The sequence below is a fragment of the Cucurbita pepo genome, chromosome 13 (genome assembly GCF_057944985.1).
Source record: "Cucurbita pepo subsp. pepo isolate OVF chromosome 13, ASM5794498v1, whole genome shotgun sequence".
In the NCBI taxonomy this organism is placed as follows: Eukaryota; Viridiplantae; Streptophyta; class Magnoliopsida; order Cucurbitales; family Cucurbitaceae; genus Cucurbita; species Cucurbita pepo.
In genome coordinates, this window is record NC_141810.1 from 3,442,606 (window position 1) to 3,457,736 (window position 15,131).

The 15,131-nt window shown below is 44.5% G+C and overlaps 1 protein-coding gene across 1 annotated transcript; it reads right to left on the minus strand.

The window, feature by feature from the left end:
* Positions 1 to 4,354: 4,354 nt before the first annotated feature.
* Positions 4,355 to 5,911, minus strand: LOC147789642 (uncharacterized). The gene is made up of 3 exons (XM_087116940.1): positions 5,324 to 5,911; positions 4,942 to 5,182; positions 4,355 to 4,401 (listed from the first exon to the last, which is right to left on the minus strand). Exons 1-3 carry the CDS (start codon positions 5,909 to 5,911, stop codon positions 4,355 to 4,357), a joined length of 876 nt encoding a protein of 291 aa, XP_086973066.1.
* Positions 5,912 to 15,131: the final 9,220 nt, after the last annotated feature.

Genomic DNA, 15,131 nt, shown 5'->3' on the forward strand with positions numbered 1-15,131 from the left:
TGCGCCGCGTCAACCTTACAGGCGCAGGGGTTATGGCACGCTGTGTCGAGCCAGGGGAAAGAGAAACGATTGGGTTATCGGGAGAGGATCGGCTGGCGTTCGTCGCCATATTACGAATACGATCTGTGCCCTCCAGAGATGCTGGCATCTGTCTCCACCAAGTGCACAGCTGTGCGGAAGGAGCTCTCCTCAGAGCATTAGAGACAGAAATCATGAAGAAGATGCTGCAGGTCGTCCCCGATCACCTCGAGCAAGTCGCGATTGATTTCAATCGAGACACTGCATAATTTCCTCACTGAGGAGGAATGTGGCTTGCACGCCTAAAACTTCGTGACGACACCGGCGAGAGCAATGGGCCCTCCAGCCGCAAAGGCGGTAAGAAGTCGTGGAAATCTTGCCAGCGCATGCACGGAAAAGAGGCGGATCAAAAGAAGGAGGATTCGACTGATGACGGGCCAATCCAGTGCTCGTACTATGGGAAGAGAGGTCACCTGAGCAAGAATTGCTGGAGCAAGCTCAGGAACAAGGAGACGGCCGAGAAGTCCCATGTGGGTGCTCAATCCGAGGAGAGGATGAGCCGCCCTTTTTATGGTGACTGCATCAGTTCTACCTGACGTCTCTAATCCCGAGGAAGAGCTCCTCAAATCCACAGAGGTAATCGACGATGGCATAACTGCTCCTGTGAGCGTCGAACCCGAGGAGGAGTCGACTGATGACAGGCCAATCCAGTGCTCGTACTATGGGAAGAGAGGTCACCTGAGCAAGAATTGCTGGAGCAAGCTCAGGAACAAGGAGACGGCCGAGAAGGCCCATGTGGCTGCTCAATCCGAGGAGAGGATGAGCCGGCCCTTTTTATGGTGACTGCATCAGTCCTACCTGACGTCTCTAATCCCGAGGAAGAGCTCCTCAAATCCACAGAGGTAATCGACGATGGCATAACTGCTCCTGTGAGCGTCGAACCCGAGGAAGAGCTCCAATTGTGCATAACAAAGGCACTGGCTGGGGAGCCAATTCAACTGAAAGAGAAGCGAATGTTCGCTCAAATCAGTGAAAGAGGTGAGCAGCAAGAGCACCGGCGATGGGTCCTCAACACGGGGGCAACAAACCATATGACCGGGGCCAAGTCTGCGTTCTCTGAGCTTGACTCGGGGATTCGAGGGACGGTGAAATTTGGCGACGTCTCCATCGTCGAGATCGAAGGGCACGGCACCATCCTGTTCGTCGGCAAGGGAGACAATCATCACAAGCTGACCGGCGTCTACTTCATCCTGAGACTCAAGGCTAATATTGTGAGCTTGGGTCAACTCGATAAGGCCGGCTGCCACATTTCCATCAAGCGCGGGCTACTTAGGATCCGCGATGATCGACGACGGTTGCTCACGTAAGTTCGGTGCACGGCAAACCGTCTTTGCATCCTAAAGCTGGAGGTAGAGAAACCAGTCAACCTCTCGGCCAGGTACCAGAAGATGGAAGACCTATTAGGAAGAGGTGAACCACCTGGACTTGTGGCGCGCCAACTCGAAGAAGAGGCGGCAGAACAAGACGTGGAGTCTGGAGGACATGCTGCCAGGGACACTGAACAACCAGTCAACCTCTCGGCCAGGTACCGGAAGATGGAAGACCTATTAGGAAGAGGTGAACCACCTGGACAGGCGGCGCGCCAACTCAAAGAAGAGGCGGCCGAACAAGACGTAGAGTCTAGAGAACATGCCGCCAGGGACACCGAGCCATAGGGCTCAAATCGGAGTTCAAACAAAATAAGGTAGATATACCACAGGTTTTAGGAGGAGATTGTTAGATAAAACCTGAGTTTTTCATTTTTTCTTATTTAGATTCACACGATTTCAGAATACCTCCATTTGACCATTTGACAAACACGTCGAATGGATCACCAAAATTTTAGACGGCAATTTTGTAGGGAGTGGCACAGATTTAGTTGGCCACTCTCCGGCCATTTTTAGGATAATTTATATTTAAATAGGAAATTCTTTTAGAATATCAAACAACCTGATTTTAAGGGCAGTCAAAATTTCAGCCTTTCTCTCTCTTTGTTATTTTTACGCATTTTATTTTTCTTCCAACAACCTCTTGTCGAAGATTTCCCCTCACCGAGAAGGAGGGATTTCCCTGGCTGATTATCGAAATCCAACAAAGGCTATCTGCATGAAGGACGGTGAGTCATAGAAGAATTCTCCATGAAGTTGACGACGATCATCAGCGACATCCGTTCATTAGGCAACGTGGTGGAGATCTCCGTTGTCAAGAAGTTCATTCAAGTTGTTCTCCCAAGATTCATGCAGATTGTTACCTCCATCGAGCAATTCGACGACCTTAAAAACATGTCAGTTGAGGAGGTCGTTGGTCGTCTTAAGGTCCATAAGTAGAGACTTCGTGGCTACAAAGACAAAGAGGAGGAGAAATACCTCTTACTCACACATGAGGAGTGGCTAGCACGGAAGAAAAAGAAAGATGCAGATGACTCGTATTTTTCAGGTACGACCAGAAGTGACAGGCATAACAAAAAAAGAAAAAAAGAGATCGTGGACGTTGTTGTTTTGACCGAGGAGGAAATTTTGACAGAGAAAAAGCTGAACGAAAAATCTTGGAAGAAGAAAATTATGAAAAAAATAATAGAGAGAGAAAGTATGCGCTGAAGACTCGATAGATTGTTATTTTAATTCAGTTGACATATTTAAATAACCATTCTATCTTAAAATTTGTTGTAGTGGCACAAATATTGCGCCCAAAGTTGTCTCAAATGGCCGGCAAAAAGTATGCTCTTCCATTATATGTGGAGCGTTAATTCAGATATCCAAAACAAAAAAAAAAACAACTAATTAAGTTTAAGGGAACATGTGAATATACTAAGGAAAAACCATAGCTTTTATCTAACAATCTCCTCCTAAAAGCTGTGGTATATCTATCTTATTATTTGAACTCCGATCTTTGAGCGTAGTTCTACAAATTTTACCCTCGCCAGGGATTTGGTGAAAATGTCTCCAAGCTGTTCCTTTGTGCCGATGAAATCAATCTTGACGAGCCCCCGATCTGCACATTCTCGGATGTAGTGGAATCTGATTTCTATGTGCTTGCTCCAAGCAAAACCAGATTTTTGATCAGGGAGATCGTAGCTTTGTTGTCCACGTAAAGCATTGGTGGATCGCCTTCTTTCCCAATGAGTTCTTCCATCAGTCGCGCAAGCCAGACCCCCTATGTTGCTGTCGTTGAAGCGGCAATGTACTCTACTTCGTAAGAAGAAAAAGCAACTACCTTTTGCTTAGTTGATTGCTAACAGATCGCGTCGCCTGAGAGGAAGTAAATCATCCCGCTGGTGCTCTTACGATCATCAACGTCACCTGCCATGTCACTATCACTGTAGCCAACCAGCTCAAGCTTCTCCTTTCCTCTCCCTACGCAGTATCTCACACCTCGGCCTCTCGTTTCGGCCACATAGCACAGGATGCGCTTGAAAGCATAAGATGCTCTTCCCTTGGTGCTTCCAAAACCTACTCACGTATCCAACAAAATAAGCATGGTCAGGGCGTGTGTTTACTAGATAGTACAGGCTCCCGACAACGCTGTGGTAATTGGTGGAGTCGACTGCCGTTGTAGTGTCGGGTTTTCTTAGTTGGAGTCGGGCTTCCATTGGCGTCCTTGTAGGGTTACTGTCTGCTAGTCCAGCTATGTCCAACAGCTTCTTTGCATACGCACCTTGAAAGATGGTGATGTCGGCAGTATTCTATTGCACTTCGATGCCGAGGTAGTAGCTGAGCACGCCGAGATCGCTCATCTTGAAGTTCTTTGACATCTCTCTCTTGAATCTTCTACAAACATCCATATCGTCTCCAGTGATTATGAGGTCGTTGACATACACTCCCACAATCAGTCTCTGCTCGCCGTGGCCGTGCGTGTACATGCCATGCTCAGAGGCACAATCCTTGAACTTCAACGATAGCAGGGTACTGTTGAGCTTCATGTTCCAGGCTTGTGGTGCTTGCCGAAGCCCATAGAGTGTCTTGTGTAGGCGTAATACCTTGTTAGAGTTGTAATTGTCCAGGAAGCCTAGTGGTTGTCGGACATAGACGGTCTCCTTCAACTCTCCGTTGAGGAACACGAATTTCATGTCCATGTGGTGGACCTCTCAGAAATGATGTACCGAGATTGCCAGCAATAAGCGGATGTTGTTTTTCAACAATCGGCCAGGGAAATCCTTTTCTTTTCGGTGAGAGCAAATCGTTGACGGGAAGTTGTTGGAAGAAAATAAAACGCATAAAATAACAAAGAGAGAGAGAGACTTGCTGAAATTTTGACCGTGCTTAAAATCAGGTGGTTCAATCTTCTATTTAAATATAACTTATCCTAAAAATGGCTGGAGAGTGGCAACTAAATCTGTGCCACTTCCTACAAAATTGCCATCTAAAACTTTAGTAATCCATTTGACGTGTTTGTCAAATGATCAAACGGAGGTATTCAATCAACTAATGAAATCGTGTGAATCTAAATAAGAAAAAACTTAGGTTTTATCTAACAATCTCCTCCTAAAACCTGTGTATATCTACCTTATTTTGTTTGAACTCCGATTTGAGCCTTATGGCTCGGTGTCCCTAGCGGCATGTCCTCAAGACTCCACGTCTTGTTCGGCCACCTCTTCTTCGAGTTGGCGCGCCACCAGTCCAGGTGGTTCACCTCTTCCTAATAGGTCTTCCATCCTCCGGTACCTGGCTGAGAGGTTGACTGGTTGCTCTATCTCCAACTCTAGGATGTAAAGGCGGTTTGCCGTGCACCGAGCTTGTGTGAGCAACCGTCGTCGATCATCGCGGATCCTAAGTAGCCCGCGCTTGATGGAAATGTGGCAGCCGACCTTATCGAGTTGACCCAGGCTCATAATATTAGCCTTGAGCCTCGGGATGAAGTAGACGTCGGTCAGCTTGTGATGATTGCCTCCCTTGCCGACGAATAGGATGGTGTTGTGCCCTTCAGTCTCGATGACGGAGCCGTCGCCGAATTTCACCGTCCCGCGAATCCCCGAGTCAAGCTCGGAGAACACAGACTTGGCCCCAGTCATATGGTTTGTTGCCCCCGTGTTGAGGACCCATCGCCGGTGCTCTTGCTGCTCGCCCCATTCACCGATTTGAGCGAACACTCGTTTCTCCTTCAGTTGAATTGGCTCCCCAGCCGGTGCCTTTGTTATGCACAATTGGAGCTCTTCCTCGGGTTCGACGCTCACCGGAGCAGTTATGCTGTCGTCGATTACCTCCATGGATTTGGGGAGCTCTTCCTTGGGTTCGACGCTCACCGGAGCAGTTATGTCGTCGTCGATTACCTCCGTGGATTTGGAATCAGAATTAGGGACGTCAGGTAGGACTGATGCAGTCACCATGAAAAGGGCCGGCTCGTCCTCCTCGGATTGAGCCACATGGGCCTTCTCGGCCGTCTCCTTGTTCTTGAGCTTGCTCCAGCAATTCTTGCTCAGGTGACCTCTCTTCCCACAGTACGAGCACTGGATTGGCCCGTCATCAGTCGGCTCTTCCTTCTTTTGATCTGCCTCTTTTTCGTGCATGCGCTGGTAAGATTTCCATGGCTTCTTACCACCTTTGCGGTTGGAGGGCCCATTGCTCTTGCCGGTGTCGTCACGGAGCTTTAGGCGTGCAAGCAATTCCTCCTTAGTGAGGAGTAGACGACCCTCCTTGTCGACAGCTGAAACGGTATTTTTCTTCCGCTGCTTGACGTTACGTAGTCTTCCGGTCACCTCTTCCACCATTAGGTCGTTCACGTCAAGCAATGTCTCGATTGAAATCACGACTTGCTCAAGGTGATCTGGGACGACCTGCAGCATCTTCTTCACGATTTCTATCTCGCTGATGCTGCCACTGAGAGTGGTGATGCTATTGGCAAGCCCCGTGATCCGCATTGAAAAGTCATCGATGGATTCACCGTTCTTAAAGAAAATCTCCGAAAGCTCCTTCCGCAGCTGCTCGATGTTGGATTTTCACACTCGCTGCACACCAACTCGACGGGATTTGATACCCTCCCAGGCCGATTGCGCGGTGCGCTTGGTGGAGAGAGACGCCAGCATCTTTGGAGGCACAGAGAGACCGTACTATGGCAGCGAACGCCAGCCGATCCTCTCTGTACTCGATCATTTCTCCTTCCTCCGGCTCGACAGCATGCCACAACCCTTGCGCCTGTAGGTTGACGCGCATCAATAAGGCCCACTCATTGTAGTTGGACCTCGTCAGCATCGAGTACTTCACAGAGGCGGTCGTCTCCCTGATCACCCCCCCTCTCGACATCGGCCTCTTAATGGCAGTGATGGAGAAGCCGATACTCGGCGGCGGCGTGGAGGAGTGAGCGAGAACTGTGTGTTGTTAGGTCGACGTTCTAACCAATTGAGCTATTCAACTTGGCTTTTGATAAAGTTGCCTCCTCCGCAATGATATACCATCGGTGGATTAAACCAGACTCTGATACCACTTGTTGTTTTGACTGAGGAGGAAATGTTGACGGAGAAAAAGTCGAGCGAAAAATCTTAGAAGAAGAAAATAACGGAAAAATAACAGAGAGAGAAAGTATGCGCTGAAGACCCGATAGATTGTTATTTTCATTCAGTTGACATACTTAAACAACCATCCTATCCTAAAATTAGTGGTAGTGGCACAAATCTTGCGCCCAAAGTTGGCCCAAATGGCCAACAAAAAATGCTCTATAACATTAAACGTGAAGCGTTAATTCAGATATCTAAAACCAAAAAAACAACTAACTTGTGAATATACTAAATAAGAAAAAAACCATAGCTTTTATCTAAAAGACGTAGCCACAGACGTGGTGGCAGAGAAGGTCGTGACAATACCTCACAAACCCATTAAAATGCCAACCCTCGAAAGGACAAGAGTATGATCAAGTGTCACTCTTGTGGAAAATATAGGCATTATGCAGCAGAGTGCCACAACAAGGAGAGCAATAAGGAGGCAAACCTCATGTTCTTGGATGATGAAGAGCCCACATTGATGTTGGCCGAGATAATGCCCAACGTGTTGATGCTCAATGAAGAGAAGGTTATGGCGAACCTCTTCATAGATGGAGAAGACTAAGTGGAGACCAACATGTGGTACCTAAACAACGGAGTGAGCAACCACATGACTAGAGATCGAGCAAAGTTCAAGGAGCTTGATGAGAACTTCACTAGAAACGTGAAGCTTTGCGATAGATCAGTTGTACATATCTAAGACAAAGGATCTATCTTGTTCCGGTGTAAGAACGAAGATCAACGTCTATTGACCAAGGTGTATTACATCCTGAGTTTGAGAGCAATATTATTAGCCTTAGTCAAATGACAGAAGAAGGTAGCAGAGTGGAGATAGTCAATCCGTTCCTCAAGGTTTACGACAGAAACGGGGCCTTGTTGATGAAGGTAAAACGGTCGCGAAATCGCCTGTATAAGATACTATTGAAAGACCATCAACATCTTCCAAAAGTATCCATTGGCATTGACAACAAGAAAGTGAAGAAGAAACCAATGGGTCGGGAGAAAAAGGAACCGACAAACATAGCCAAGAAGAAACCAGATGCTACTACAATAAGTGAAGAGTAACCTACAAGATGGCATGTTTCATCATACTTGTAATCTCAACCTAGGCCTAGAGGAAGACCACTAGAGCATAAGAAAAATGGGACATCAAACTTGTTCTCTCAACCAAAGAAGGCTAGAGGCATGTCTAAAAAGAAGGTTGAAAGACAAAGAAATACCCTACAAGATGAAGATGTCCCTGCACATAAGAGAGAAGCAGAAGAAATTGCATGTTGTAGAATTAAAACTTCTTGTGATGAATATCGAGTTAATCAGGACACAACAACGTTAACACTACAGAGCAACATGCAAATATTTTCACCAAGGCCCCAACAAAGGTTAAGCTTTGCAGACATGCAGGAGTTGTTCGAAGTGAAAAAAATCAAGCAAAGTCAAGCTTATGGGGAAGAATGTGAGTCAATAAGCTTGACTTGGTAAAAATAGTTAGTAAGCTGAAACCATATATATACCCCATTAGCAATGCTTTCAAAATGTACTTTATTCAATCTCTGTATTCATCTTTGGTATACGTACCTGAAGTCATCAATAAAACCTTCAACCAATATTCCTCCTTGAATTTTCTCTCTCCTTTTCTTTATGTTCATCTTGATCAAGTGTGTGCGTTGTTGTGCGATCTTAACAACTGGTATCAGAGCAAGGCGAGATTCACCACGTCTTTGAAGATGGAAAGTTCAAATATTGGAATTGAGAAGTTTGATGGATCCGATTTCGGTTTTTGGAAGATGTTGATTGAAGATTATCTATACCAAAAAGATCTTCACCAACCTCTATTGGGATTGAAGCCGCATACCTTAACCATGAAGCAATTGTTAGGATCGATACCAGTTGTTAGGATCGCACAACAACGCACACGCTCGATCTAGATGAACACAAAGAGAAGGATAGAGAGAAGTTGCAAGGAGAACTCTGGCTAAAAGGATTTTTTATTGATGACTTCAGGCATGTACAACAAGAGAGTAGAAAAGTACATTTAAGAGCTTTACTGGACGGGATATATATATGGTTCAGTCTACTAAATATAGCTTTACCAGATTTAACCATCTACTATATATAGCTATGTACCATATATAGCTTTACCGGATATAGCCATTGACCAAGCTATAAATACAGGGAGCAGACTCCATAACTCAACAATTCTCCCACTTGGAGACTGATCCTACACCATACCAATTAGGGCTTTGCATAGCTTTAATTTTCCAACATCAACACATTTTGTCAACATGTCTGCTGGATTCTTTGCACCCTCTATCTTCTCCAAACACATATCGCCTTCTTCCACTAACCTGCGAGTGAAATGGTACCGTCTTCTAATGTGTTTTGTTCTTGAATGATAGACTGGGTTTTTCACCAACTGTATGGCACTCTGACTATCTGTATAAAGGATCTTCTTGCACTGCTTCCGGCCTAATTCTTCTAGATAGTCTGTCATCCATATCATCTCCTTTCCAGCTTCAGCTATGGCCACGTACTTAGCTTCAGTAGATGAAAGAGCAACGCATTTCTGAAGCTTAGACATCCAACTCACTGCTGTTCCATCTATAGTGTAGATATACCCAGATGTGCTCTTGCTGGAGTCTACATCTCCACTCAGATCAGCATCCACAAAACCTTGCAGAACTACTTTGCCATTGCCATAACAAAGTGTAGTATTGGATGTACCTCTCAGATATCTTAGAAGCCACTTCACAGCTTCCCAATGTTCCTTCCCTGGATTTGCCATGTACTTGCTAACAACTCCCACTGCATGTGTTATGTCAGGTCTAGTGCAGACCATAGCATACATCAAACTCCCAACTGCAGAAGCGTACGGAACTGATGCCATGTGCTCACGTTCCTCAACTGTCTTGGGAGATTGCCCCTTTGACAATTTAATATGATTTGCCAAGGGGGTAGTCCTGGGTTTAGCGTTATTCATCTTGAATTTGGACAACACCTTCTCAATGTACTGCTCTTGGGATAGATTTAATGTGCCAGCAGATCTATCTCGAGAAATCCTCATCCCAAGGATCTGCTTCGCTGCACCTAAATCTTTCATCTCAAATACTGAAGACAAGCTTGCCTTCAGGTGGTTTATCTCCCTCATACTTGATCCAGCAATTAGTATATCATCCACATACAGGAGTAGAAACACATAAGAATCAGTGTATTTCTTGAGGTAGCAACACTGATCCTTTTCACTTCTGTGGAAACCACTCTTGCTCATGAAGGAGTCAAACTTCTTGTACCATTGTCTCGGTGCTTGTTTCAGTCCATACAAGCTCTTATTGAGCTTACACACCATGTGCTCCTTGCTTGGAGCTGCAAATCCTTCGGGTTGTTGCATATAGATCTCCTCGTCTAGATCTCCATGTAAAAATGCCGTTTTTACATCCATTTGCTCAAGGTGCAAATTCTCCGATGCAACAATACTCAGTAGAATTCGGATAGTAGTTAATTTCACAACTGGAGAAAAGATCTCAGCATAATCAATGCCTTTTCTTTGTGAATATCCTTTAACTACTAACCGAGCCTTAAACCTCCTTCTGCCATCTGGTTCAACCTTGATTTTGAACACCCATTTGTTCAACAGAGCTCTCTTTCCTGTAGGCAACTCAGTCAGCACCCACGTATTATTCCTTTCAAGTGAGCTCATCTCATCATCCATGGCTTGCTCCCACTTAGTTGAATCTTCCACTTGTAGGGCCTCATCAAAGGACTCTGGTTCTCCTTCGTCAGTCAGCAACAGATAGTGTAATGAGGTTGAATATCTGTCTGGTGCTCTGGTAGTTCTGGATGATCTTCTCAACACCTGTTCAGGTGCAACTTGCTCCACGTCTGGTTCTTCAGCAATAGGATCAGCCACGTCTGGTTCTTCAGCAATAGGATCAGGAGTTTCTTGAGCTTCTGTTGTACCATCACTGTGTGAATTTTCTTGCCACTCAAATTCAACTCCCACTTGCTTCGTAGTCTCAGAGTTTATCTTCTCTCTGTCCTTGTACATGACATTTTCATCAAAGGTCACATCACAGTGTCTTAGGATCTTCATATTTTTCTCATCCCAAAACCTATACCCGAACATGTCAGAGCCATAGCCTATGAAGTAGCATTTCACAGCCTTAGCATCAAGCTTATCTCTCTTCTCTGGATCAACATGAACATATGCAGTACAGCCAAAGGTTCTCAAGTGAGAGTACTTGAGTTCTTTTCATGTCCATACTTCTTCGGGCAATTTGAACTTCAAGGGTACTGACGGCCCTCTATTAATCAAATATGCTGCTGTGTTCACAGCATCAGCCCAGAATGCCTTTGGCAATCCAGAATGAATCCTCATGCTTCTTGCTCGCTCATTCAAGGTTCTGTTCATCCTTTCTGCAATACCATTTTGTCTTGCCTTACCGGGAATTGTTCTTATTAATCTAATTCCCTCAGCTGCACAAAATGTTATAAACTCTGATTTGTTGTACTCTCCTCCATTGTCAGACCTCAGGCATTTGATCTTCAAGCCGGTCTGATTTTCAACTTCAGCTTTCCACTTCTTGAAGGTGGTAAACACATCTGACTTATGTTTCAGAAAGTAAACCCATACCTTCCTGCTGAAGTCATCGATGAAGGTGACGTAGTACCTTGATCCACCAAGTGATGAAACTGGAGATGGTCCCCAGACGTCTGTATGGACCATTTCCAACCGCACTTTCTTCGGTTCTCTGGCAGCCTTTGTGAAACTAACTCGTTTCTGTTTGCCCATAACGCAGCTCTCACAAAGACCCATATCAACAGATTTTAAGCCTTCTAAAGCTCCTTTCGCAGTGAGCATCTTCATTCCTTTGACGCTCATATGTCCAAGTCTATTGTGCCATAGACTTGAATTGGAAGCACTCTCAGCAGCAGCAGTCATGTTTATACACTCTGCAGTAGTGTATAAGGTTCCAGATTTTGTGCCACGCGCAACAACCATGGCGCCCTTCACAATCTTCCAGGAACTCTTTCCAAACTCTGCTGCATAGCCTGTGCTATCCAACTGACCAATAGAGATCAGGTTCTTCTTGAGACCAGGAATGTATCTGACATCTTGTAATGTCCATTGATTTCCTGCTGGAGTTTGTATGGAGACATCTCCCTTTCCTTCAATCTCCAAGGTTTTATTGTCGGCAAGATACACCTTCCCGAAATTTCCTGATTTGAAATTTCGAAACAATTCCTTACTTGGAGACGAATGGAACGATGCACCTGAATCCAAAATCCAGGATTCAGCTGGGCTATCCACACTAAGGATTAAAACGTCCTCAGCATCTTCTGTTGTGTATATAGAATCATCATCATCTTCAGATTTATGATTCTGCTTCTTCTTTAGCTTTGTACAATCTGTCCGAAAGTGTCCTTTTCCCCCACAGCTCCAACACGTTACGTTGGGTTTGTTTGGAGATTTTCCCCGGTTCTTTGATTTTCCATCTTCACAGATCGTGGTGAATTTTGCCTGGCTCTGACTTCCGCCTGGTTCTGACTTCCGCCTGGCTCTGATACCAGTTGTTAGGATCGATACCAGTTGTTAGGATCGCACAACAACGCACACGCTCGATCTAGATGAACACAAAGAGAAGGATAGAGAGAAGTTGCAAGGAGAACTCTGGCTAAAAGGATTTTTTATTGATGACTTCAGGCATGTACAACAAGAGAGTAGAAAAGTACATTTAAGAGCTTTACTGGACGGGATATATATATGGTTCAGTCTACTAAATATAGCTTTACCAGATTTAACCATCTACTATATATAGCTATGTACCATATATAGCTTTACCGGATATAGCCATTGACCAAGCTATAAATACAGGGAGCAGACTCCATAACTCAACAGCAATGGAAGCTCAAGGATCTTCAAGCCTTAGGGTTGATCCGGTTGACGTTGTCCAGAAATGTGTCGTTCAATATCATCAAGGAGAAGACGACGTCGGACCTATTGAAGGTGTTGTCGAATATGTACAAAAAACCGTCGGCTATGAACAAGGTGTATTTGATGCGGAGATCGTTCAATCGACAAATATCTGAAGGTGGATCAGTTGCAGATCATATAAATGAGTTCAACATGATTGAAAGTGAATTGAGATCGGTGGAAATTATTTTTGAAGATGAAATAAAAGCATTGATTTTGATGTTAACTTTACCCGTGTCGTGAGATACTGTTGTTGTCGCGATCAGCAGTTCTTGAGGATCTGAGAAACTGAAGTTTGATGAAATCCGAGATGTAGTTTTCAGCGAAAGTATTCGCAAATGAGAGTGAGAATTCATCTGGTGGTGCTCTCATTGTTGACCAAACGAGAAGAAGTAAATTGAAGGGTTCAAACAATGGGAGATCAAAATCAAAAAACTGAGAAAAATCTCCCAACAAATCAAAAGTAAAGTGTTGGAGTTGTTGAGAAAAATGTCACATTCAAATAGATTGTACAACACCAAAGAGGAAGCAGAATCACAAATCAGAGGATGACGACGATTCTATGAATTCAGCAAAAGACATTGGGGATGCTCTAATCCTCAGCGTGGACAGTCCGACTAAATTCTAGGTTTTGGATTCACGTAAATATTTTCATTCGTCTCCAAACAAAGAGCTTTTTTGAAATTTCAAGTCTAGAAATTTCGAGAAGGTGTATGTTGCCAACAACAAAGATTTGAAGATTTGAAGATTGAAGGAAAAGGGGATGTCTGCATAAAAACTTCAGCAGGAAATCAGTGAACATTAAAGGATGTCAGATATATTCATGGTCTCAAGAAGAACCTGATCTCTATTAGTCAATTAGAATGCACAAGTTATGCAACAGAGTTTGGGAAGAGTTCGTGGAAGATTGTGAATGGTGCTATGGTAGTAGCACGTGGCACAAAATCTAGAACCTTATACACCACTGCAGGGTGTATGAACGTAGCTGCTGTTGCTGAGAGTGCTTCAAATTCAAGTCTATAGCTTCGTGGGAGGACTAGGTGTTCCTGATCAGTTCTCACTACTCCTAACCGTTTTGCATGGGAAATGTGGCCCCACGTCATACAACCCATTTGTTGAATGGGAATGGATTGGACTACGCCCCCAACAAGGGGGACTATCATGGGCCTAGGAGGTACTCAGCACACCCCTAGGTAAGATGTCATATAGTCTTAGATAGCTATACAGAGGTAGAATCTCATAGAGAGGCACCAGTCATTACAGCTTGGCTTAAGGAATTCAAAGGTATTAAATGAAATAATGGAGAACCAGCCGTCCCAAGGGGCTAAGACTAGAACCAGACGTCCTAGAGCCAATGAATAGCCCGTGTTTGTTTGTTAAGCTTAGGGGTGTGACGAGAGTCTACAAGTAGGTGACTTATTGGGTATAATTTTTATAATCATCCCTGCTATATCTTTTCTTTCAGGTGCGTGAGGCGTCGAGTCAAGAGAGGGCGTGATTAGAGACATGGATTGTCATAGAGGAATGCATGTCCCGAGGCGTCAGTCCAACCTTTTATTTTGTATTCGGATTCTCATATTTTTGTTCACAAAACTTTTAATTGTTTGAACCTTTGTGTTGCAATTTTTACTTGAAATAAATGATTTTGCCTTAATGCATTTTCAACTGTTTTCTTTGAATTCATGTTGTTGTTTTGAGTCACGGTTCATAGTAAAATATTGGGTCGTGACACCACTGCACGTGACGTGTGGCTCGCGTTGGAAACTTCGTTCAGCCATCATTGGAAAGCTCATGAACTGAGACTCAAGGATGACCTACAGTTGATGAAATGCAGCACCAAACTTGTTTATGAGTATGTATGTACCTTCAAAACAATTTGTGACCAACTTCATGCCATTGGCAGACCCGTCGAGGACATTGATAAAGTGCACTGGTTCCTTCGTCGACTCGGCATCGATTTTTCAACTTTTTAGTGCTCAAATGGCTATCACCCCTCTCCCCTATTTTGAAGATTTATTCTTTAAAGCTGAAAGTTTTGAGTTGTTCCCGTGCTCCCTTGAGTCTTCTGACACCACTCCTACGACATTCACAACCACTAATCATGGTCGCACCCATGGAAGTCACGCTACTTCATTTAGCAACCAGCAAGGTTGTTCTCATTCCCATAACTCTTACAACCGAGAACGAACGCACTCAGGTCAGGGTCGTTGATCACCTCGCTGCCTAATATGCCGCACGGATGGCCATTATGTTGACCACTGCAAACAGCGGTACGTTCGGCTTGATTCTGTTCATCCTCACTTTGCTGAAGCCTTCAACACATCATGTTCTATTGCTGGACCCGAGGCTGCTGATTAGTTTTTGGACACTGGAGCTTTGGCCTATATGACTGCTGACTCATATATTTTGGATCAATCTAAAAATTACACGGGTAAGGACTAGGATCATAGTATATGGGGCATCCTTACCTATTACCCACACTGGACTCTATGATCGTAGGAAATAGTCATATGACAATCGAGTAGCCCCCAGATTATATCTCCTCCTCAAAGCCAAAGAGTGAGGAAGTTGCAATCAGTTTCTCTCTCCTCCTCAAAAGGGACAGAGTGAAAATCTCTTGGGTTTCTACCCAAGAAG